This window comes from Lepidochelys olivacea (assembly GCF_965140295.1).
Source record: "Lepidochelys olivacea isolate rLepOli2 genome assembly, chromosome: 9".
Taxonomy (NCBI): domain Eukaryota; kingdom Metazoa; phylum Chordata; order Testudines; family Cheloniidae; genus Lepidochelys; species Lepidochelys olivacea.
Genome location: NC_140419.1, coordinates 80,170,400 through 80,195,435, shown reverse-complemented (window position 1 = coordinate 80,195,435; position 25,036 = coordinate 80,170,400). Strand labels below are relative to the sequence as shown.

At 44.3% G+C, this 25,036-nt stretch overlaps 1 protein-coding gene and 1 long non-coding RNA gene across 2 annotated transcripts in view; one reads left to right on the top strand and one right to left on the bottom strand.

Moving 5' to 3' along the window:
• The first annotated feature begins 3,858 nt into the window (after positions 1-3,858).
• LOC311526756 lies at positions 3,859-12,712 on the top strand. The gene is made up of 3 exons (XR_014713123.1): positions 3,859-3,962; positions 4,899-4,975; positions 11,275-12,712. It is a non-coding gene; the product is annotated as an uncharacterized lncRNA (long non-coding RNA).
• A 6,549-nt stretch (positions 12,713-19,261) lies between these two features.
• The window catches only part of VSIG4 (V-set and immunoglobulin domain containing 4), a 32,776-nt gene continuing 27,001 nt past the window's right edge, over positions 19,262-25,036 (bottom strand). Inside the window, exons 7-9 of the mRNA XM_084640124.1 lie at positions 24,379-24,492; positions 22,943-22,964; positions 19,262-20,657 (exon numbers count right to left, since the gene is read on the bottom strand). Of these exons, the coding sequence (XP_084496250.1) occupies positions 20,444-20,657; positions 22,943-22,964; positions 24,379-24,492 (350 nt within the window). The 3' untranslated portion in view covers positions 19,262-20,443. The remainder of the gene's footprint in view (positions 20,658-22,942; positions 22,965-24,378; positions 24,493-25,036) is intronic.

The following is a 25,036-nucleotide window of genomic DNA, read 5'->3' as shown; positions in this document are numbered from 1 at the left end:
TGAAATATAGTTCCCCTGTCAGTATCATGTTTCAAACATAATAAAAGACTGGTGAATAGTTTTCAAATGTGTTTGCTTCTGCATAAAGGGTAACATATTCTCAAGCTCCTAAGTGAGTATCTCATTTTCAAAAATGGCTGAGGTAAAAAGTTCTCTTACAACTACAGGCTGAAGGAACAAAGATATTTTGGCCAAAATTTTCAAGCCTAGGGTTTCAACCCATTCGAAGGCACTAAAACGTAAGTATCCTGATTTTGAAATTTTCTAATTTCCATTGCAAGTTAGGAGCCTAGAAACCTTTGAGGATCTGGGCCTGAGTATTCACAACTCCCGTCAAAGAGAATGGGAGCTGTAGATGCTTAGCACTCTTAGCCATCAGCTTGCTTTACTTAGATGCCTACTTGCGGATTTAAGAGCCCAACTTTAGGCACCCAGGTTTGAAAATGTTCACAGATTCATGTTAGATTTATAGACTGGAAGAGACCATTTTGATCAGATAATCTGCATAACACAGCCTCAGAACATTGGCCTTCATCTTTAGCACAGTCCAAGGTTGTTGCTGTGCGAGCAAGATCAAATGCTGCTCTGAACGTTACCCACTACAACTACCCTGCATACATTTATCTATAGCAGTTTAATTTGTGGAGCAATGTATGGACATGAGATTGTGGTTTCTTGATGAAAATATTTGAGCATGTTTACATCTTTCAGATCTTTTATCAAGCTCTGAGTTGAGTTTTTGGTTATTCAAGACCTGATTCTGCTCTCTCTCCCACACAGGTCTGAATCAGCACTGACTCCACTGAAGTAATGGAGTCACACAGGTGCAAAAGTGATGTAAATCAGGTCAGAGTCAGGCCCATCATGTTTTATCTACAACATTGCAACATGTGACACAAACAGCATAGGAAACTAGTGAGCACATATCAGATCTGCCATTGCATTCACTTGAAGAGAGAAGCATGATGAAATTGCTCCAAATTGAGACGCTAATTCTGAAGAGGTGGACCTGGATTATGGATTGGGGCTGGATTTCTAGTAGGTTCAAAGTCTGAGGGTGTTAAGATTTGGAGTTCTGGCTCAGGCTGTCCCTAGGTTTTTCAACCCTGTACTGATTGTTGTCACAGTAAGCACATGATTTAGTGTGTGTACCAAATTCTGTGTTATACTGCACTGCTCCTTGTATTTGCATGCCCAGAAATGGATACAAATAAAATATGTCCTCCCTCACCTATGAAAAGTCAATAATTTGACCTGGAAGTTCAAGGAATTTATGGAAGATTCCACTGATTTCAAGGGCTTCTTGATGTTTGCATGGTAAAGAGAGAGAGAAAAAAAGATTCAGAACAAATTGTACAAACTATATCCCTGATTCCACTCCCTCCAATTTTTTTTTTAAAAACCACCCAAATCTTTCCATTCCTCTTTATTGTTATATATTTTAAAATGCCGGTGATGAAAGAGGAACTCAGCATGCTAGTTATATCCCTCATTTTCTAATACTCCCTGTCAGACATGAGGGTCAGGGTTTGTTCTTAGCTGAGGGCCTGAACCCAGATCCTGCAAGCACATGAGTGACTTTACATGCACGAATAACCCCACTGAGTTCAGAGTGTGCGTGGCTACTCATGTGCATAAGTGTTTGCAGAATCAGGGCCTTGGACAGCACAGTAACAATATGGTGAAACCAGTGGTTGCCTCCCTCTCTGTGTTGATAAAGCAACTGAAAGCTGCTGGCTTAGTTAAGTCCCAGCACGCAAAGACTGCAGACCTCTCCATGTGGTTTGGCTAGAGGTACTGAGACAGCAATGGGAAGTTGGAAAAGGGAAGGCTAGGTGGGTAAAATCAGCAGATGGCACATTCCTGACGACTCCGTGCTGCCAGATGTTATCTTGTTCTTCAGTTCTCCCATCCTTGAGGCTGTTGGGTGGATTCCAGTCTGCCCTCCGTGGGTCCTCTGGTTGTTTCCACTTGACGCCTTCTTCGGGGGATGGACACTGGATTCTTAGCCTGGCACCTTCCTGATCATTCATTTATTATCCACACCAAGCATCCATCCACATCCATCCTCTATCTCTATTTTAATCACAATTTTTAACAAAGCGAGATGAATACAACAAAAGGGCGGGTAGTCTCTGGGTGCTGTTTCTGTTGTTACAAAGTATCGCTTTGAGTCTCTTTCTGTGTGAGTAGTTGTTGTTACAAAGTATTGCTTTGAGAACAGACTCTGTCTTAGGATGTACTAACACAATTAGCAGCTTGCAAGTTTCATACAGAGAGGGAGAGAAACAGTAAAAATAAGAGACCAAAAACCAAGAGACCTCTTAATTAGTAATACCCTGGAATTTAAACTATGGGGAATCAAATTCATTTGTGATTTTAATACAGAACTTCTTTAATATGATCCAACATAACAAAATGGGAAGGAAAGGCAGCTTCTGAGTGGCAACAAAGGGAGAACCGATCCCTGGTAACTGATGAGACACAAGCCAGGAGCTAACTAAACATGCAGTGACATCTTTCAAATGAGCACTGACTCCATAGGAAGATGCTGCACACAATGCTGTCCTCACTAAGAGTTTTCCAAAAAAATTCCTGGCGTTGGTAACACAAGTTCAGGTTCCATAGTCCTAGCTGTGCTGTGGAGCTTAGCATGGGGGGCTTTCTGGCAGTTGTGTTCAACACTGCATTGATTAGATGAGAGTGACCGTTGGAGCTGGCAAGCTGGCTCCACTAGGGCTCCCCATGTTGCTAACATCCATGGAACCGAGGTGGTGTTCACAGTGGTGAGAATGGTTTGTGAAAGTTCTCCAGTGCAGAACAAGCTAATGGTAAACAAACCATTGATGTTTTCTGTGCTGGTGTGTGTAGAATGCTTAGATACTCTGGAGATAGAGGTCTTCGAAATATGATGGGTGAATAGGCAGATGGGCAGACAGATGGACAGATGGAACTAGCAGTGCAGTCCCTGCTATATGTAGTGACTTTTAGAAACAAATGTTAACCAGGATATTTATGGGAAGGTATTTCATTTGCAAGAGAGATGCGTCCAAACTACAATTTCAAATCCGAAGCCATCTGATCAGTTTGGGGATGAGATTCAGTTCCTTGGTCCCAAACCAGCCCCATCTCTTTTGGTTCTGGCTTGGTACCTTTTTTTCAATTGGGTCCATAAGCGACCAACGGTGTCAAAAATCTCTCAGGAACAGCTGATCTTGTGAGATATCCTCTCTCTTAGGCTGAACTATTGCTCTCTGCCAGTCTATGTCTCTTTCATCTATTTCCCTTCCCAAGTGCATTCCCCATAGCTCAGCTCACGTTCTGCACCCTGAGTCCACATCGCCAGCTTTGTCACAGTGTAGCCACGGGCAGCATCCTGATTAACTAAGTGGGCTTACAGGCAACCCAAGCTAATCTGGCCATTTAAACAGTTAAAGTAAATGTCCCCTTCTAAAAGCAAGAGGCTGTCGGGCGAGCCCCTGGGGTTCCTTTATGAGCCAGCAGTGAACAGCCTCCCACAAGGTGTCATTAGCTCAAATACAAGAAATGTGGCCTGGTTACCAGTTCTGCTGATGCCTTGAGGCCTATTCTAATCTGCAAGGAATTCAATCTGAAAGTGCATCTGGACAGTTTGCACGGACCCTGTCCAGCTTTGCTTTAGCAGCAGTTTGTGAGCTTTGCACCCTGTGAGAGGGACAAAGCCAGGAGCTGCTGCTGCTGCATTTCACAACTCTGACATGTTGTCACTCACATCCAGACATTTCCTGTTATCTAACCTCAGCCTTATCTTCCCCATTTTCAGCTTCCTCTTGAAGGAGGAGAGGCCCCTTCAAAAACGAGCCGCCTTCCTGGGCTGAGCCCCACTGCTCTGCTTCTGCTTTGCTCCCTGGGTGCCCCCAGCAGGCCCCGCATGCCTGACCCAGCACCACTCCACTTCTTGCCCCGTGAGAGTGCAGCTGCAGGTATGGTTTGTACCCGCTGGCACGTCTGCTTGGCTTTACTCTCTTGTACACGGCTGAAATGGGTGGCAGAGGGGAGAAGGGATGGAGTTTCAAATGGGACACTTGTCTCATGCCTCCAAAGGGCCTGCTACCTCTCCTTTGAGTTGGGTACAGCTAGGGAGAACAGGCAGCAACAAGCCACTTCTAGCCAGTGTCCTGTCTAAAGTTTTTGGGGGGTTTCTTTCGGGAGACTTTGGGGTGAGGTCCCAGGGCACACCCCCAATTTCTGCCAGACCTCTGCTGGACACTCCACCCCCACCTTCCTTGGTGTCTGTCCCCTACGTTTACAATTTGGGCTAGATCATTTCTTACCCCAGCTTCCAGAATCCCTTTCCCCAAGATACAGAATCATATCCAATATTCAAGCCTCCCTGGGGCAGATATTTTTAATGGGGGGGTTTGCCGGGTCTCTCCTGCATGGAGAAAAACCATGCAGCTGGACAGTATATTTTAAGTATATGAATAGAGGGGTCACCTTCTTCATTTGTCTTTTCTCCCCATACATCCCACCAGGGAAGAAAATGTAGCTGATTTTTCCTGGGAGCTCTGCACCTGGAACCATAATTAATTTATTATGATTATTATGATGATTATTTATTATTAATGACTATGTGTACAATTCCTAATGCATGCCTGGTGCTTTACAGAGAACTAAAAAAACCATGTTGTTGGCCTTGGGGAGATTTCAATCCAAATGAGAGATAGAAAAGCCAGGGCTATAACTAGCCATGAGCAGGGGGAGGTGATCCGGGAGGAAGGAGGTTTCCGCCAGTGAAAGATCATTCAATAAGCTAGTGTGCGTGCCCCACTGGCTGGCTCCTTTTCTCAAATTCTGTGTATGTGAATTTTAGATATTAGCGTTTTCCCTCCCTTGTTTCTTTTCTCCCTTCTTAAAAGTTAGTGAAGCAAACAGTTTGAGAGAGCAAAGTCCAGCTGGAGCACAGAAGAGGTGGGGTGGAGGCCGGCGCTAGAAGGTGAGTTGCAAGGCGGGATTTGCAGGAGGATTCAGAGATATGCAATGCTAGCAATAATTTGTATTGTATCGAGCACTTCTGCATTGCTTTGCCTAGAAGCATAAATTATCACGTGTAAATTGCTACTCTTCTGATTTTCAGGCTCTTAAGCCATTTCCACAGCTCTAATCGATCCCCTGATGTGTCAGACTGTGAGATTATTCATGTATTGATCAGCTATCAAAAAGTTCTCCTTTGCTTATAGCTTTATCCTTTCTGGGTCTCTGAATTGTGTTGCAAATAAGAATGCTGGGGATACCATGTGCTTTTATGTCAACCACAGTGAGATGGGGCCCAGCAGTAAACTCGGGATTCAACTTTTGAATATCCCAAAGTTCAGGGGTGTACCTGGATTATTGGTTCAAGCCCCCATCCCTGAAGCTGAGTTTAACTGTCTGCATTGTAAATTGGCTCCCAGTCCAATTATCCAGATAAATACTCTACAGGATTTTTTATTTTTATAACTCTGTGGAGTGAGAGGAGAAAGCTTTAATACCGTGTGCTTCACACGGAATAGCACACTGCTCCATGAATAGTCCCACTGAAGTCAATGAGACCACCTGTGGAGTAAGTGCTCCTCAAGATGAGAACAGATATCAGAATTTGGGCCTTTTATTTTATTTAAAACAGCAACGTGAACAGTGCATTGTATTCATCTATTACACGGCACCACAGACGTGCACAGGGCTGTACAAAGACAAATGAACACAACCCTGCTGCAAAGAGCCTTAACATCTAAGTTAAGGTGCAAACAACAGGAGAAGATGTCAACGCAGGGAGGGAGAGGTGGAAAGGAAGGGCATGCGCTTGTATAGTTGATGGGGAGACTAATGCATGTACCTTAGGGGGTAAAATTATTGTTTATGGGACTCTGGTTTATAAGCCTCTGTGGAGAAGTGGGGTTTGAGAAGAAGGTGGAGGAAGGGGTCCAGGTGGGTTTGCAGGGGGAGGGAAGCATGTGAAAGAAGGGTCAGAGGCAGGTGTGGGGCAAGGACAGAGAAGGGATATTCAGATGAGTAGCTTGGGCTGAGTGAGGATGAGTGGCATTTCTGGCAGAGAATAAAGACAACGACCTAGGGCCTATGTCTCTACTCTATACAGCTGGCATAAGTAAGGACAAAATCACACTGATGGGGGACAGGGGGTCATTGGGATGACAAGACATGGGGAGAAGGTGCCTGGGGAAACATTTCACTGTTTTATACGTTTCCCTGTACGGACATTTGGGTTAAGCCCAGTCTCAAAATCAAGAGAGCAGCCTGAGCCCAGCTCCCTGGGAGGTCAGAGGGCACATGTGAGGCTGCTCGCCAGCCCAGGCAATAAGCTGAGCCAGTGCCCTGGACCCAGCACCCCTGAACTTTGGGGTGTCGCCAATCTGGTTCTGGAGCTGGATGTCCCAGCTTGAGCCCATCTCTAACTGGAACACATAGAGCTCCGTTGTGCCTGGCCCCGTACAGAGGGAATTGGTGCGAGAAGCCTCTCTCCACACGCACCTCTGTGCCGAGGCTGGGCACAGTCTTTGTGCCTGACCCAAAGTCCCCTGAAGTCAATGGGAATATTTCCAACGAGCTGGATGGGCTGGATGCTGTTTCTCTGAACGCAAGAACCGCTTTGGTTTAGTGCTGTTGGCAGGGCTGGATTCCTCAGAGAGGGTGGGGGTGAGAGAAGACCCTAACCTGACCCCGCTTCCTCTGTACCAGCCAACAGAGCTGCAGAGTGTACCCTGCACCTGCTTCCAGGAGGCTGCCCCGGCTGCCCCCCTGAAGCCAGTACTCTGCCAGCGACTCTCTGCTGCAGCCCCACTCTGTCCCCTATAGTGTATCGTGGGTTAAAGCCACGATGCAGCCCTTAGCAAGTAAACAGGAGAGTTCCCATTAATTCTAGCACTGGGGGAGACAATTTCATCTGCAGCGGGGCCCCATGTGCAGCCAGGAACCTCACTGCTGTGAAAAGGCCAAGAGCAAGCGCACAACGAAAGCTGCCATGTGGCTTTTGGCAAAAGCCCTGTGCTGCTGTTGCTCAGCTCTTATAAGGAATCGAATGTTTTATTTAGTGCTGAACGAACTCTCTTCTAGTTGGATTCAGCATCCTTGGAAGGCAGTTCGTAACATGATCAGCCCTCATTAACAGGGAGCAGAGCATTTGCTGTCCTGCGTGATCTAAGAAGCAGCAATGACACTTGTTGGCCAGAGAGCAGGCGTTATTAATGTACCGGGCACGATACTTAGGTGGTTGCTCTGCCTGAAACTTATGAACTGTCTAATCCAAATCCACAGATGTGCTATAGCAAAAATGGACTTGGGTACAACCTGGCATGGTTGCTTCAGTGTAAACTCTTTTATCTCCAGCTCTGATCTTTTCTGGAGCACGCCTGGTACTTGTAATTGAATACTTTGAATCAAATCCTGTGCTCTTTATTCAGGTAAATCTCCCATTGGCATCAACCATAGTGATGGGTGCAGATCTCCAATGGAATAGAATAGGATTCAATAGGAGGTTCAATTAAGTAAGGGCTTCAGAATTTGGCCCAGTGATGTTAGGGTTTTCAGTTTCCAGCTAGAGCTTGGGGGGACACTCAGGAAGCCTGACTCTGACCTCACTCCAGTTTTAAACCAGTGTAAGTCTGTTGAGTTCAATGGAGTTACTCCTAATTTACACCTGTGCAATTTGAGAGGAGACTCAAGTCTAGAGGTTACAGTTGGGAGGGTGTTCTACAAACCCAGCTCCACCCAGGTTCATGTGGATTCTCGCTCTCTTCATTTTGATTTGAGATGTGTGTTTGAGTGAGTATGGCAATCAGAGATGGGTCTGCACCCAAATCCAGGTTCTGAGTGCATTGAACCTGAGAAAGGTGTGTATCCAAATTGAGAGCTGAACTTCAGAGCTTGGGCTCGGTTCTACTGAAAATTCAAAGAAACACACAGCCAAAATACAGGCACTTGTCTAGGTTTGGGGTCAAATCCATCCTGCTTTGTTATTTTCCTTCCATCACCGATTGCATAGCAAATAGGAAGAGAGTCCTGTAAAACTCCCAAGAGAGATCACACATGGCTGATATGCTCACAGCAGGATTTCTAAAGCATTGGCCTTTTATGCTATTCACAAGGGGCTGCATGGAGAATGCATCTGTTTCTGTTTTTCTGCCTACAGTAATATTGATGGTTAAGTCTGCTTTTTAACACCAGGCTTTTCCTTGGAAATACCCGTTCCAACTGGAAACCAGAACCCCTGTCAATAGTGAGGTCCACCCAAACAACGTACCATCAATAGAGAGTGTGGAGTGAGTTCCTCTCCTATGTACCGAAAGAATGATCTTCACTTTGTGACCCCCCGCCCCTTTATCTGTTGCTGACAGCAGCATTATGAGCAGCTCTGTTTTTCCCCTCTGAAAGCCACAACGGCTTTAAGCTAGAATAGCAGAAGCGGTGGTGCTCATTTTTTTAAAAAGAGCCTTCTTGAACTTCAGTGTCAAATCCTCATCTGGGGTAAGTCAGTGTCACTGCACTGATGTCAATACAGCTCTGCTGATTTACACTTTTGATGCAGCCTCCACATCAAACTTTACTGGAAAGAGAGTTCTTAGAGCAAACTTGAGGCGTTTGGACCAATTCCCAGTTAGTTTAATGATGAGCTCATTCTTCTTTCCCCACTTGTATAGAGAGAATGGTGCCAAGGACTGCACAATGTCTAATTAGTAGTCATAAATAATTTGCATGGAGAGCCCAATGACAGATCTGGGAAGAAGAGCCAAGCACCTGCTGCCCAGTCCCCTGCTATAACCACTAGGGCACATCAGCTTTGCAAGAGTTAATCTGTGGCCTTGGCTATACAGTACTATAACTCTTGCACGGCTGTGACTAAGACATTTTAAAATCAGTATAGTATGACGTGGCAAACCCCTCAGGTAGACCACCTCGATTCCTTTAAATTCCGCCTAAACCAATGTAGCTTAAGGTCGTAACTTACTGGATTGGTTTTAAACTGGTTCAGTTACACTGGTGCAAGTTTACTATCGACAAAACCCTGTGCCAACAATGTCGTTCATGCAGCTATTTAGGGTGAAATAGTCCCTTATGCAGAGGACAAGCCCAAGGACAATGCATCATTAAAGTCCCATTTAAACCCTAACTTGAGTGTTTACGTGGAATCTGAGAGTTGCATAGATCTTATGCTTACTGTGCATGGGGATGGGAGTGGGGAGTAAGGGGGGGAGGGGATCAACATTGACTAGAATTTTTGTATTTTACATGTAGAAAAAATATGTGAGTGTGTGTGTGTGTGTGTGTGTGTAATAACAGATGGGATACTAAGATATCATCATAGGACCACATCCCAGAAGTTAGAAATTAGAATTTAGACCTATTAGATCACCCACTCCATTTCACTGCCAGTGTAACGGTTTAATCCTGCTTTCATCTCCTTTAAAGGTTTTCAGTTGAGTTTCTCACTGTGGTATCAAAAATAGCCTGCTTGCTTTCTCAGAGCCTTGGTGCCGCTGGTCATGTGAAATGAAAAGAAGAGGACTCTGACAGCAGAAAAACTTTTTCACTTTTAAAAATAGGCTCTGCCAGGGCCTCAACCACAGAGCATGTGAACTGCACTGAGATGGTGTGACACGGGATCGGTTTTTTCCAGGAGTTGTGATAGATTTCCCCTGCCTCATAATTTCAAGCAGCAACCCACATTCTGAGCTGCCATCTTCCTTTAAACATGCATCTGTTAGTAAAGCTGAGCAATGCCTTTCCTCCTACAGACTTGGTGCACTGGAATTTTTTAAAGCAAACTATTCTGTTTCTAAAAGGGTTAAGGCAAGGGACCTGCATCTGCATGCTTGTGTGCAGAGGAGCAGTGGGGGGGGGGACAAAGTGGGGGGACAAAGGGGACAGGGTTTCAGTGGGGAGTTACAGAAGATTATGGGGGGTGAGTTGTGCTGGCATATGTGGGTAGAAAGCTATGTTTGTTCATGGGGATTGGGGAGGGGGCAGGGAAGGGAACAAAGGGGTTAATTTTGACAATGGAAGAGAATGTTCCGAAGGTCATTCATGAAGAAATTCATTATTTCTTTCTGAGATCCCCTGGCTGTACAGCAATAGAGAATTAGAACCCTTACAACATTATTGCCAAACAGTGCAGTCCAATATAGGAAGGTGACGGGCTTGGGACCATTACTGGAGTGTGCTGAACTCCCATGTTGTTTTAGCTGTTTTGGTTTAGTGGGGTTTTTTTGGGGGCGGGGCGGGGGAAGTATTTTGTTTTTTGTTTTTTGACGACAGTGAACACATTTGACACTGGACTTTGAGCCAGTTTTAGGATCGGATCCTGCTAATAGTGGAGTCCATGGCAAACCTCCCATTGATTTCAAAAGGACCAGGATCATAGCCCTTCATCTCAGATAGGCCTGGAGGTCCCATTTTTCAAATTCAGGTGGCCAGTTCCAAATCTGGGAGCTCCTTGATCGCAGCACTTAAACATCAAGGGTGAAATCCTGGTTCCACTGATGTCAATGGGAATTTTGCCATTTCATCCCTAACACCTGTTTTAGACACACAGGCCCAGATGCACAAAGGAATTTAGGCTGCTAACTTCCATTATGGACCTGGGCCAGAGACCCCAACTGAGCAACATACTTAAGAATGTGAAGCATTGGCTACAATGGGATGATTTATATGCTTGAAGCTGGGCAAGTTCCTAAGTACCTTGCAGATTTGGGTCACAGATGACCGTGTGATCATTGGAATGCAAATGCAAATTACAGTAGGGGTTTTAATAAAGGAGCCTCCATTTGAAAATCCTGGCCTGCTTATCTAAATGTATAATCACAGAAATGAAAAATGAAAATGCTCTATTAGGTCATCTTGCCTGTGACCCCATCTGGTGCAGAAATGCTCCCTAGGATATATGCTCCAGGCCTTTGTCTAGACAAGTACTTTTTAAAAAGGCCCTTGTGTATGCAGAAAGACATCAGCCTTCCTGACGATGCATACAAACTCCATGTCTGTGTGTGTGGATAGTCCTTGTGTGAGCAATGCAGTAAATATTTCAAGCCCTGTGGGCTAGCAGGGCACTCAGATTAGCTTCTATCTCTGGGCATCGATCACAGCTCCTCATATCCAGCTTCAGTTCACAGATCAATATAGCTGATGTGAACTCAGCAGAAATCAATACTTGCTTATTTGGCTCTCCTCCCCACCAATTAAAGGGAGGGATTTTCCTACCCTGTCATTGACAGAAACTCAACCTTTCTTTTTCTTCCCATCTAGGACACCGCGTCACTGAAGGTTTCCCAGGTGGTACGCCCAAGTCCCGCAGTGCTGCGCTCCGTGTATTTGACAAGCTGAGTTTGACACTCAATGTGGCAGAGTGTCAGTTTGTCAAATACCCCAAGTGAGGCATTTGCTTAGCAACACACATCAGCACCAGAGAAGATTGATTATTGCATCTGACTGGGATGGGAGTCTTTTGTTTAATATTTTCTCTCCGCTGAAAATACGAAGTGCTATCTAATAACTGCATACTATGCTTTGCTTCTTGTGCTAGCAGATTTCCTTAGTGCCCCAAATTCAGAAGCATCTGTTTGAACATGCATTTGAATGGTGAGTTTCTACAGAAATAGGGCCAAATTTTTGCTGGCACACTTCCACTGAGTTACACAAGCCGAGAATTTTGCCCAGAATTGCTTATTTCTTCAGTCTGTAGCCAAAGTCAATGCTAGTAACTGAAGTAATGGTGGCAACTAGTAGGTGATAAGTTGAGTTGTTGCGTGACAATGGTTTAGTATATTCATCTAAGCTAAAGGTTAAGGCGGTTGTGATCCCACTTACAACAGCACTGCCAATAACAGAGAATTTCTTCATCAGATGTGTTGAAATATTTTTGTATAATCATAGAAGATGGAGAAGAAATAGACTTATAGGACCGTTATTTCATTTCCCCTCTTCTCCACCAGCCAATATAAGGTTATTCCCTGCAGTGAATTCTCCTGTGGTGTGATTAGTCCAATTTTAAATGACTCAAGCGAAGGAGCTTTCATCACTTTGCTTGGAAGTCCTAGTAAAATAAATCTCATGTTTAGGAGAAGCCTCCTTCTCTTTAGCCAGTTACTCCCAGTAAGATCTCCTAGCAGTGTTACCTATTATATTTGCTGTACCTCTGCTATTGTATTGAAGCTATACTAAGCCAGCTCAGATGAAGAAGACCTATTTATTGGCCTACATTTTCAAAAGTAACCTGTGATTTTGTGATTTAGCCCACGAAAGCTTATGCCCAAATAAATTTGTTAGTCTCTAAGGTGCCACAAATACTCCTCATATTTTTTGCTGATACAGTCTAACACGGCTACCACTCTGAAACTTGTGATTTTGGGTGAGACATCATAAAGAGGTCTGATTTTCAGAGGTTGAGGTGCTCCACATATTTAGAAAAATCAGGTCCCTTTATGGTGTCTCCAGTTGGACACTCAAAAACTGAGCCAGAACCCAAAATCCCTTTTGAAAATTCAGGCCATTGTTACTTTGCTAGTGTAAAGGGCTTGTCAGAAAACCCTTCTCACTGTTACTGGAGCAGTATCAGCAGCCAATTGTGCAATTAAGTTATATATATATATATATGGTACAGATTTCATCCTTAACTCTCCTTTTTTCTTTAGATTACAACCACTTATTGTAAAATGTTCTGGAGATGCTGGGCTTTGTATGAAGAATGCTATCTGTAAATAAATGGTATTGCCTTTCTAAGTGAATAGAATGCTTCTGATCATCCACATAATAGATCTGCAGTGTGCACCTATATGAGCAAACATGGCCGTAGTCATTCTGACTCAAACTGTCCCTCCTGCGTTCTCTTTCCAGTCCCTAAAGTTGATTCATAGTCTAGACAGTACTCTCATCTTAATAATTGTTTTTATCTGTGCATTCAGTTTTAAAAGAGTACAAGGTCCATTGTTCTGTCTGACTTTCCATCTCTGATAATCCATACTGTAACTGAGGCATATATTCTCTCTAAACCCTTTCTGTCTCTGGTCAGAAGCCATTGGGTCAGATCCTCAGCTCTTGTAAATGGGCCTGCTCCCGCCACGTCAATGGAGCTACACCTTTTGACACCAGCTGAAGACACGTCTCAGGGTCCATTTTAAGTCCCTCACATCCTCTTTTTCCAGTAGTTTACCTCAGTCTTTATTCTTACTACTTTGTCTCTCCCCTCCTCTTCTGAAATGTCTAGGAGCAGATCCTTCAGTTTCTTCCAGGCCCAGTGAGGAAGCAAGGTTAATCTCTCCATCTTCGACAAACTCTGAAGGAAGAGAATTAACCCCTCATTTTGGTGGAACAAATCCTGCTGTTTCTGGGGCATCTTTCCTTTCAATTCCCATCAAGATCTGTAGCTTCTCACCACCTCTGAAAATCAGGATCAGGAAAGACACAAAAAAGCCAGTGCACCCAAATTAGCAACCCCCCTCTGAAAATACTGGCTTAAATGTCTGCACATCACAACCCCACTTTGCCTCATAGTTCTCTGACAGACCCATGAATATAGTCTGCCCCGAATCCCACCCTTGCAGTGGGACTGATATCAAGTCAATGGTGTTGCCCAGATGCAACCAAAGGCAGAATTTGGTTCATGACACTTTAACTGCTGCTGCCAAGTATTGTGTGTCTTGTACACAGTGCAGTTTCACAGAGGAAGCTGCGGTTTTTCTCTCCACTTTGGCTCAGATTCTGGAGTTGACTGTATTAATTAGATCATCAGGTGAGTGATCAGTGCAAAGAAAGGAGAAGTTCCCCCATTATCTGTAGGGACACCCCTCCCCGCCCAGCCACTTCCTCTCTGCAAAGCCTTCTGACTTTCAAAGGAAAACGTCCTTTGTTCTGGCTGGCTTCTCCCTCCCAGAAATCACATGCCCACTGCATAGAGGGAAGCAGCAGTATAAGGCCAGAAAGGAAGCTGCTTGGTGCTTTTGGGGACCAAAGCATAGGCTAAGGGCACCCCTGGGACTGCTGGAACATGTGGCAGCCAGGGACAATCAGAGCACAGATCCACTCCAGCCATGCCTGCTCTGGGCCTGTCTCAGCCCCGCTTCAGCTTCTTCCTCCACTCTGCTCCCGCCCCATCCTTTGCACCATGGCTTCTGCAGAGGCAGCACAGAGCTGATGCTTTTTACTGGGGGGGGAATCAAAACTGTGGGCTGCATGGTTACCGAGGAAGCACGGGCAGGCCCCGAGAGCTATTAAACAATAAGAAGTTTATTTCTTTGCGAGTGGCACAGAACTACACCCTGGCACAGCAAGCAGAGATTGTCCCCCTTAGCTGTAATACTGTTTAAATGGAATCAGACCCTTCCAATTGCTTCAACCCTCATAAGGGATGTGCAAACTGCCCTACTGGAACAGAACCATGAGCTGTTTAGTCCATTACTCTGTCTCTGATGGTGGCCAGAAACTTTAGAGGCAGTGTTAACACCCAGAGTACTGTTCCAGGGAAAGTGGGAGAAAAGATATTTCTTCCTGTCCCTGCCTGTTGATCAATTAATGCCCTGACACATGAGGACTGACAGCCCCAGAAATGTTGCACTTGCTATCACCACCGCAGATGCTATTGTTAGCTATAAAAGCACCTAAGGCACTTGTTTCACATAAGAGTAGCACATAAGTAATGTCAAGCCACAGGCTAGTGTGGGAGGCAGGATGGAAGGGGGCAGAGTCTGAAGCACCTTCATGTGCTCAGGCAGATTGTTGGTGAGCAGCTCAGCGTGTAAAGCCGAGTAAACAAACAGAAGAGACACAGAGACAAAGCGATTGAGTCAAGAGCGTAATGCAGGAAGCAGCACATCTGGCTGTGACAGGGAGCTAAGAACAGGGCTTCACACACCTTTCCAGGAAGGAATGTTCCTCCCATTTGGTTTGTGCCAGAGATCTTTACACTCACTGGGGCAGACTAAAGGAGTAACTGCAGATAAGGGAGGCAGTCCATTTATATATTACACTACAAATGTTGCCAACTCTCATTACTTTTTTTGGACCCCATTTCTTAGAACCCCAGCTCCCGGAATCAAGTGATTCTGCTTTCATTACCAAAAGTAAGTTTTAGCCTCCCTGGTCATGGAGAAAAGCTTGCCCAACATGAAGTGAGTGCACTCTGAATGCTCAGAAACCAGAAGGCAGATAAAAAGAACCCAAAATCAACTATTTGTAATATAATATATATATATATTTTAAGCCCATTTCATGTTTTTTTGATGCTTCAAGCTGGCAGTACTGCTTCGGCATGTGAGATGCTGGCAAAGTGGCTCAAACATCTCTAGTCTCAAGGATCCAGCAGGTTTATTTAAAACAATAAACCCACCGGGAAGGCCTAGAACAAACAGGCCCCTAACGTCTCAGGGCACGATGGGCCAGTGGAAGGGTGTCCTTGCTTCTCCATAAGAAACAAGCAGAGTAGCTTGGCTTTAGGCTAATAACCTAAGGCCCTTCCTTCATAACTTACTAAACCTGTTCCTTTCTCATAGGCCTGTCATGAACAACCTCCCCTCCCCCTGATTACTTCCAGGACAAGGGTCAGTGTCTACTCTACCCCATGGTTTCAGGGCCTGACAGAACCTCAAAGCAGAGTGGAGAGAAATCTGTTTGAATTTTTGCTTCAGAGGATCTCATTTCCCATTCTGAGCTTCCTCTTTTTTTCCTATCACAGGCTAGCAAATGACTCTACTCCTTTCTCTGAAAACCTCTTCTTACTCAATCTGTCCTGCAAAACCTATCCCCTGCCTTGCCTCATCTTTTATGGCCTCACCCCACCAAGCCCAGCTGAAGTTGATTGCAGCACAACCCTACTGCAGCATCTAACCCCTTCCCTGCCTGAGTAGATGAGGCAGAAAGGGGAGGCGGGGGTAACACAGACTGACTGATGATCCAGGTCTCTTTATTAACCCTTAGAAAATTGCCCATTTCCCAGGTACAGAGCCCATGAATGACAGATAAGCCAAGTTGTGCAGACCAGATCCACACTCCAATCAGAAGTAGAAGATCCCCAGTGAGCTCTGGGGTGTGCAGAACTGGGGTTCTGAGTTGGCCAGCTGTAGGGATGGGCCTGGGTCACAAAGGACCTGAATTGTCCATAAATTTGTGACAAAAGTTGGGGTGGGCAGGTTGGATTTGGTGTTCTAGTCCATCTGTACTGAGCGCTGACTGTTTCCACGGGCATTTCTGTGGTCAGGCTGGGGAATTAGTGGGGAAACATTTCTGATAGTTGTGCAGTGGGGGAGAACAGCAGCCCAAGAGGGAAAGATATTGCTTTGGTACAGAGGAAGCTTTGCTGGGTAGTGATGCAGTCTAGCAAGTCACCAGTGCCATCCATAGCTTGTCTCCTCTCTGTATCCCCCACAAGTGACCTTGCAGCGAATTGACCCATGAAAGCAGGCAAAGCAATAGGGCCTGTTTGTTGCAAGAAGCAGTAAGGCATCATAGGGATGACCCAGAGGAGCTGGAAGCAGATATAGTAAATAGGTGAGCCTCTTGGGGATACAGTGTTACCAACTCTCATGACTCTCATTGGTGTCTTTCTTAAAGATCCAGCTTCTGGAGTCAAGTGGTTGCATGAGAATCTCAGCTTTCATTTTTTTAAAAAGAGTAAGTTTCTAGTCCTCATGGTTACAGAGAAACCTTGAACACTTGAACCCTAAAGGTTCAAAAGGCAGACAACACATAAAAGGAACTGAAAATAGATTATCTAAAAAAAATCTCATGTTTTTAAGATGGTCTGATTTTTGGGGCCTGATATAATTATTGAATGCTTGGGTTTGGTAATACTGGGATACAGCAAATCAAACATAAGGAGCAGCTTTGCAGAATCAGCACCGGCTGGCACAGTTTGGTTACAACATCTAAGGTTCAAGCATAGTAATTGCACACACATAGGGCAATTGGATCCTAGCACATTTTTAGAGGGCTCTTCTCACTCACAGAGTCTTTGGAGTGCAAAAAGGCCTTGGGACTGAATGAGGAGCACATTGTATGTTGACTGAAGTTGAAAGAAGTCAAGCAAATAAAGTGGAGTCTTTATTCTAGCCACATAAATGTATATTTGAGCTACTGCCCTAGCAGAGAAAGACTCCATATCCCGCTCGGACACTTTGACATGTATTTGGTAGTAGTCTGTTATGATTATTTAACATACTTAGGTTTTGAATAATAAAAGCAACATGAACAGGCCTCGTCCTTTGGCAGTGGTCGCACTTCCAAAGTGTGGGGGGGAGGGATAGCTCAGTGGTTTGAGCATTGGCCTGCTAAACCCAGGGTTGTGAGTTCAATCCTTGAGGGGGCCACTTAGGGATCTGGGGCAAAAATTGGGGATTGGTCCTGCTTTGAGCAGGGGTTGGACTAGATGACCTCCTGAGGTCCCTTCCAACCTTGATATTCTATGATTCTATAGCAATGCCCATTGGGAGTTCTGATTGAGAAACAGAGGACGGTGTGACTGCCCTCTTTAGGGATGAATAGGTAATGTTCTATCACTCTTGGGCCTTTCTGCTGGCATTATCAATTCATTTATTTACCATATTCATTTCTAAGGCACTGATCAGCATAGTATCTGGGCACAATTCACATAATTTAGTTAAGATGATGTAACACTTCCAAGTGTATTTTTCCTCTGCTCGCCCCTTCATCCATTGTTCTTGAGATTGTCAGTTGTGTTGCTGAATTTTGTGATGTCCCCCTGGATTTAAACCAGTGTCCTTGAAGTGAAAAGCTCATTACTTGCACTGCCAATTCCCTGCATCACTCATGCCCCTTTAATGTCATTTTTATAAGGGTGATGAAAGAGGCTATTGTTCAAACTTCCAGGTCAAGATTAGATGTATGGTGAAACAAGGACTCCTAGTGGCCTGGACAACAAAAGGTACTTCAGGGAGAAATAATATAAAGCCTCCTCCCAGTCCCACTTGTCCTCACTTTTCCTCCCAGGTTCTATCTACCTGATTGGTGTAAACCAGGACCCAAAGAGCAGCACCAGGTAGGATTCAAATCTGGGGTTACTAAAATAAGAGATACAACTCCATTGACATGTAGAACATCCTCCATTTTTCTTATGGAAGGAACCCCATTCAGAATGGGTGAGAAATAATTGATTTGGAAAGGAAAGTGAAAGGGAAGTGAGGGGGAGGATGTTACTGGAGATAAGCCTTGGGCTTCTCAGCTAGTTGAAAATTTTCCATTGAAGTTTTTCTCAGAGGAAACAAAATATTTGCATTATTTTTTCATTCAGGTTGCGGTTTTTGTTTTCTAATGAAAAAATTAGAAATAAAATATTTAAATTTTTTCTATTTTTAAAAAAAGTTTTGTTTTGAGGGGTAATAGTCATTTTCTCTCACTTCCTGACTTTTTTCCATTGGAAAGTGGGAGGAGTGTGGGTGGGGAATGAGAAAAAAATTAAAAATTAGAACAAAAATTCCATTATTTTACTTTTTCCTCAGTTTTTCCAGTGGCCTCTTTTCATTAACTTTTCTCTTCTTTTATCAGTAGAAAAAGTAATAAAGTGAGAGAAAGTAGGTTTTCCCCACAAAATGAAACAAAATCTTTTGAAATTTGTTTTAAAATTAAAAATGTTTGCAAAATTTTTCATTAAGAAAACAATATATCTCCACTAAAAATTTCAACTGAAGCAAAACATTAATTTCTTTTAATATGTGTGTGTGTGTGTGTGTGTGTGTGTGTGTGTGTGTGTGTGTGAAAATGAAATATTCTTGTTTTTTGTAACCTACTCCACTGGGGCTACTAAATGATGGTTACTGGATTGGTGGTTGGCTGGTTTTGCTTTACAGCTCAGGAGAAAAATCATCCTTCCTTTTGTGCAGCAGCTGCTCCTGGTCAGCAGTGGTGTGAGGCAGCCAGCATTGCCCTATCTTTGCACAGTACCATTTCTGTGTGCACAGCTGCTATGCATTCTCAGTGGAGTTCATAGAATCATAGAATATCAGGGTTGGAAAGGAAGGTGGTCATCTAGTCCAACCCCCTGCTCAAAGCAGGACCAACCCCCAACTAAATCATCCAAGTTACAATGGTATAACTAAGAGCAGATCTGACCCTGGCTCAGCAGGTCTGACAGCAGCACAAAATAGTAAAACCTTATTTGTGTCATTAGAGTAAGTAGCTGTGAGCTAACCTTTAGGACCCAAACTCACATGTCCTCTTGTGCTGTCACTACAATGGCAGGCAAGCTGCATGTCTGTGAAAACTTGTGCAAAGAGACTGTACCAGTGACTGTGAAAACACCATCTAACTTTATTTTGAGTAGGGCACGCTGTACCCCAAATCACTCTGCAGAGTTACATCAGACAAGAGAGCAAGGGGAATACATTGCAGGAAACAGAATGAGCACGCATTGGATGATGAAAGAACAAAGTGGTCAGAGTCAAGATTCAATAGACTCCTTGAGACCCCTTGCGATTACCATGGGAGAATATTAAAATACTCAGCACTTATCAAGCACTTGCTATGTTCAAGGCACTTTACAAACATGAAAGCCTCACAACATCCCTGTGAGATAGGTCAGTATTAATATCTCCATTACACAGATAAATAACTGAAGCAGTCAGATTGAGACACATACCAAAGGCCACACACTAAGCCGGTGTCAGAGCCTGTATTAAAACTCAGGTTCCCACTTCTGGTTCCCAAACACTTGCTCATATTACTAGACCACCCCTTTCTTTCCCCTCTAAGCTCTGACTCAGGATGACAAAGTTCTGCAACATTTCTATTATATTGTGTCCCCACCCTAAAGTCAAGCTATAATGTTTTCCCCAACACCAACTCTGATTTTCCAGAAGAGAGGCAGGAAAGAAAGATGCCATTCCTTCTTCTAGCAAACAATCAGCTCCAATCTGACACGCCCTGGACATCAACCAAACCCTTACGGTCCTTTTACCACCCTACCCCAAACCTTGGGGAGAAGACCTGAGTGCAAATAAGATGTAAAATCAGTGGTTTAATTGTAGTGGAGGAAACCAGAGAACTTTCTTCCTTTTAACAAAGTTCCCTGGCCCTAAGCATTCAGTAACTTTCTAGCCAAGGAACGTACACTTACCATTATAGATCGTTTTATTGTTTTCATTATCATTTGTTAGGTATGTTACAATCTACTATTTACCTTGATCTCCAGCTTCAAGACTTTTGTGGAGCCCCTTTAACCCTCACCCCTCCCCCCCCCAGGATGCTCACAAATTAATCACTGCATAAAACAGTTAGCTAACAAAGGCCAGAGCTCAATTTGCTGAAGAAGCAAAAGGTGACACAGTTCCCCTTGAACAAATAAAGGAATGAGTTTAGAATATTTATCAGAGGAGAAGACAGATGGGAAAGAGGGTGTCCCTTGGTGAAGGGTCACCGTTCAAGCTCTCCAGCTCTATCTTCTGACTCCTGCTTGCATGAAAACGCTGGTTCCCTACTGAACATCCTCCACTTCATATTCAGATTCCACTGCGTTCACAAGGATCTTGTATTCAATGTTTTCCTTTATGTTTATTGTCTCATAGTCATTCTCTTTCATAGGCTCTGGCGTGTAGTAGTTTTTGACCTTGGGTTTTTCCTCCTCATACGTGCACTTGCCATTGACTCCTGAACAAATCTGTCTTCTCGCATCATTCCTCGTGTTTTGACTGAAACAAAAGTCCAACATAGAATCATAGAATATCAGGGTTGGAAGGGACCTCAGGAGGTCATCTAGTCCAACCCCCTGCTCAAAGCAGGACCAATCCCCAATTAAATCATCCCAGCCAGGGCTTTGTCAAGCCTGACCTTAAAAACTTCTAAGGAAGGAGATTCCACCACCTCCCTAGGTAACGCATTCCAGTGTTTCACCACCCTCCTAGTGAAAAAGTTTTTCCTAATATCCAACCTAAATCTCCCCCACTGCAACTTGAGACCATTACTCCTTGTCCTGTCATCTGCTACCACTGAGAATAGTCTAGATCCATCATCTTTGGAACCCCCTTTCAGGTAGTTGAAAGCAGCTATCAAATCCCCCCTCATTCTTCTCTTCTGCAGACTAAACAATCCCAGTTCCCTCAGCCTCTACTCCTAAGTCATGTGTTCCAGTTCCCTAATCATTTTTGTTGCCCTCCGCTGGACTCTCTCCAATTTTTCCACATCCTTCTTGTAGTGTGGGGCCCAAAACTGGACACAGTACTCCAGATGAGGCCTCACTAATGTCGAATAGAAGGGAACGATCACGTCCCTCGATCTGCTGGCAATGCCCCTACTTCTACATCCCAAAATGCCATTGGCCTTCTTGGCAACAAGGGCACACTGTTGACTCATATCCAGCTTCTTGTCCACTGTAACCCCTAGGTCCTTTTCTGCAGAACTGCTGCCTAGCCATTCGGTCCCTAGTCTGTAGTGGTGCATTGGATTCTTCCATCCTAAGTGCAAAACTCTGCACTTGTCCTTGTTGAACCTCATCAGATTTCTTTTGGCCCAGTCCTCCAATTTGTCTAGGTCCCTCTGTATCCTATCTCTACCTTCCAGCGTATCTACCACTCCTCCCAGTTTAGTGTCGTCTGCAAACTTGCTGAGGGAGCAATCCACACCATCCTCCAGATCATTAATGAAGATATTGAACAAAACCAGCCCCAGGACCGACCCTTGGGGCACTCCGCTTGATACTGGCTGCCAACTAGAGGAAGGAGCCAGGGAGACTCAACATCTTCAGATTCTGATCTCACTTACACCAGAACAGGGTAAATCCAGAGTCATTCCACTAACTTCAGTGGAGTGGCTCTGGATTTGCAGTGGGGTATTCGAGATCAGGTTCTGGTCCTCTGCTTTTAAATGACAGAGGAATATTAGCTGTGGAATAACAAGACTCCTGATACTAATCCAGGGACATTATGGGAGGATGTGCAAGTTGTCTTAAAGAGACACGCAACAATGATGAGAGAGTCACATACAAAAAAAAGAGGCAACCAAGAACAATCAGCAAAGAATTTGGCTCTAAAGTTAGCTGACATTACCACACTGACCTCAATGGGGCTACACCCGTGGGGGAATTTGGCTGTTGGAGAATAAACAATAGAACAAATAGTGGACAAATTGCAGCCCATGGACCAAATGCACCTGATAAAGTTCCCCAAGGTGGCCTATGACTGGTCACATCTTTACAGTGAAGGTGCAACCAACAAAGAGAAGTCCCAGCATGCAGTGCACAATATTGGTCAAAGTTAGACCTTATTTTCACATACTGCTGTACAAACTTCACTAACAGAATAGCACCTGGGCAAATTTCACTGGCAGAATACCACACTGCAACATACACTCTTATGATCGCTTTCATTGGCATCTGGATAAGCAGCTCCCACATTACGCGTTGTTTTTATTGTCGGGGCCTTTAAATTGGCAGCTTGTCTTGTGTATGTTTGTTAGTGAATGGAAGAGTAGGACACAGGGATTCAAATTTAGGATTAGGATGGTCCAGGAAGAAATACCAGGGAGTAATGGAAAGAGATTCAGCAAAGGACAGTTTTGGATGAACATCATGAAATGGTTCTCGACTGGGACACCCATTCAACTGGGATACTATCCCAAGGGAAGAACCAGAAATTCCTGTTCTTTAGATTCTGGGCAAAACACTGGGAATTCACTACAGAGGACAATCATGCACTGGTCTCTTTGGTGAAGGAACAGAGGAGCCAATAGTTCTTTTCCAACTCTAATTTTGGTGTGATTCTAAGATATCATTCAAGAACATTTCTGTCGCTGTTCCCTATGTGAATAACTAAACCTTCATGCTGTCAATCACATACACCATTAAGATATTCAAACCTCTCCTCTTGTAGAACCAAAGAGGACATTCATTCTTCATTTGGCAAATAGTTTTCCTGCCACAAAAGTCAATATTACAACCCCAGAAGTTCTCTCAGCATGACAGGTGATGAATCTTACTCACTATGTTACTTCGTATGGATTATCTGAAAAAAAGAATAAAACACAAATGTGAAAATTTTGCATTTTTATTACCTCACAGAGAAAATCAGTTTTATTTAAAAAAGGTGATCTTTGCAAAAAGATTTAATAATGATAAATGGAACTTACATAGCACTGTATAAAGTTTTCATAGTACTATACAGACATTAATAAATCCACTCAAGCACCCTGCTAAGTACATTTTTTGTTCCCATTTTACAGATGGGAAAACGGAGGCACAGAGTGGTTAAATGACCAGTTGAAAGTCACAGCTGACCTGGGATTAGAAACCAGCAGTTCTCACCTCCCAGCCTTGTGTTCAGCCCATTACATCTCACTGCCTCTCCCCAGCTGATATTTCTATACAACAATTATATATTCATAACTATCTGGCTTTGAAATTCCCATTTCTGCAATGAACACTAGAAAGCTCTTACTATTGGGACTGGATGTATTGTGCCTGCCCAGCTAAGGAGCAGACACTAAAGTGGATTTTGCCTCTGGTGACTGGTTATCTGGGGCCCAGATTCTCTGTGTCCTGCTCATGACTCTCTTGGTCTCTTGTATGCAGGCAATGGCTCCACCAAGTGAGGCGAGAGGAAGCGGTTACCCCCTGATTCACCAGTAGGACCCATGCTGAGCTAGTCTCAGCTAGGAGTCACCTATTCAAGTTCTACAGTCAGTAGGATATGTGCTGAGGATTGGTGTCAATTGGAAGCTGCTTTTAGAGAATGGAACCATTCTGATTTCCTAGCAACCATCTCTGGAGCACACACTTGCAAGATGTGCATTCACAGTCTTGCAATGGATACGCAGAGTACACTCAGTTCAGTGCTCATAGGAAATCTAGGAAGGCAGGCACTGTGATTATGATTACCATGTCCATTCCCTTCCTTGATAGAACATGCCTGCCCCCATGTGTTCAAATATGAGAAGTGACTCATTTTCCTTTCTTTGTATTGCATCAGTATTCTAATTTGGGTCCAGCTCATTCCTTCCAGTCTATATGCTGGATGGAAGAAAGCTGCTTAGAATATTATTTCTTCTTACTGAATTTCCATGTATGTAAGCTAGGCCAGTGAGTAGCCTGTGGGAATGCAATGTGACTACTGGCCTTCTGGGAAGACCCTATCTGTCTGGAGTGAGTTACACCTAAATCCTCAGGAGAAAAATCACACACATCCAAGAGAACATTCCCCATCCCATCCTCCACTTGCACACACACATCACTCCCATGACCTCAGACCACATTTCTCTCAAACGCCTTGAGGAAACATCTTAAGGTTTTTAAAGCAGATCTCAAAACTGCTTCTGCTAACCGTTGGCAGAATATTGGCCCCCTCCCCCAGAAATCCTCAGCAGTAGAGTCAGCCTGATCACCCAGAGCAGCCCTGAGCTTCCCCAGCACACCCCACTCACCCTCCTTGGTCTTTCTCCTGCACAAGACGACAGCGACGACAACAATAACCACAGCCACACTGAGCACAACAATCAGGATGATGAGATAGAGGGGCAGGCGGGTCCTCTGGGGGCCTAGATCAAAACAGCAGAAGCTGAGGTTTCAAGCAAGGAAGCAGTTCTGCTTTTTAATTAACAACAACAGCCACAACCATGATGATGGACCTTTCCCTTGGGAGCTGAATGTACTGGCCTGGGTTATTATGTGGTTTATGATTGTGTCCCTTTACTGAGTCAGCCAGCTGGGCCGAAGGGGCTCACAGCAGAGGTAGCGGTTCAGTCCGATCTGCTGTCTCACAGCTGGAGTTCCTGCACTTGCCTCTTGCTGTGACATTGGGGCTTATTGTAGTTCAAGGTCAGCATCTCCACTCAGAGATGAAGGGAAGCCCCTGCTGACTGAGAAAGTAGGAGCTGTGCAGAGCAGAGCTGTGCAAAACGTTCACATCCAAACATCAAACCATATGAAACTCATCTAGTTTGGGGCCTCATTAAAACTCTAGTTTCAGCCCAACTCATCCAGAGAGTCACCAAGGTTCACAGATATTTTGAGACACGCTGGGCTTTTTCTCAGAAAATCACAAGATATCTACTGTTTCACTGAAAAAACTAAGTAAATCAT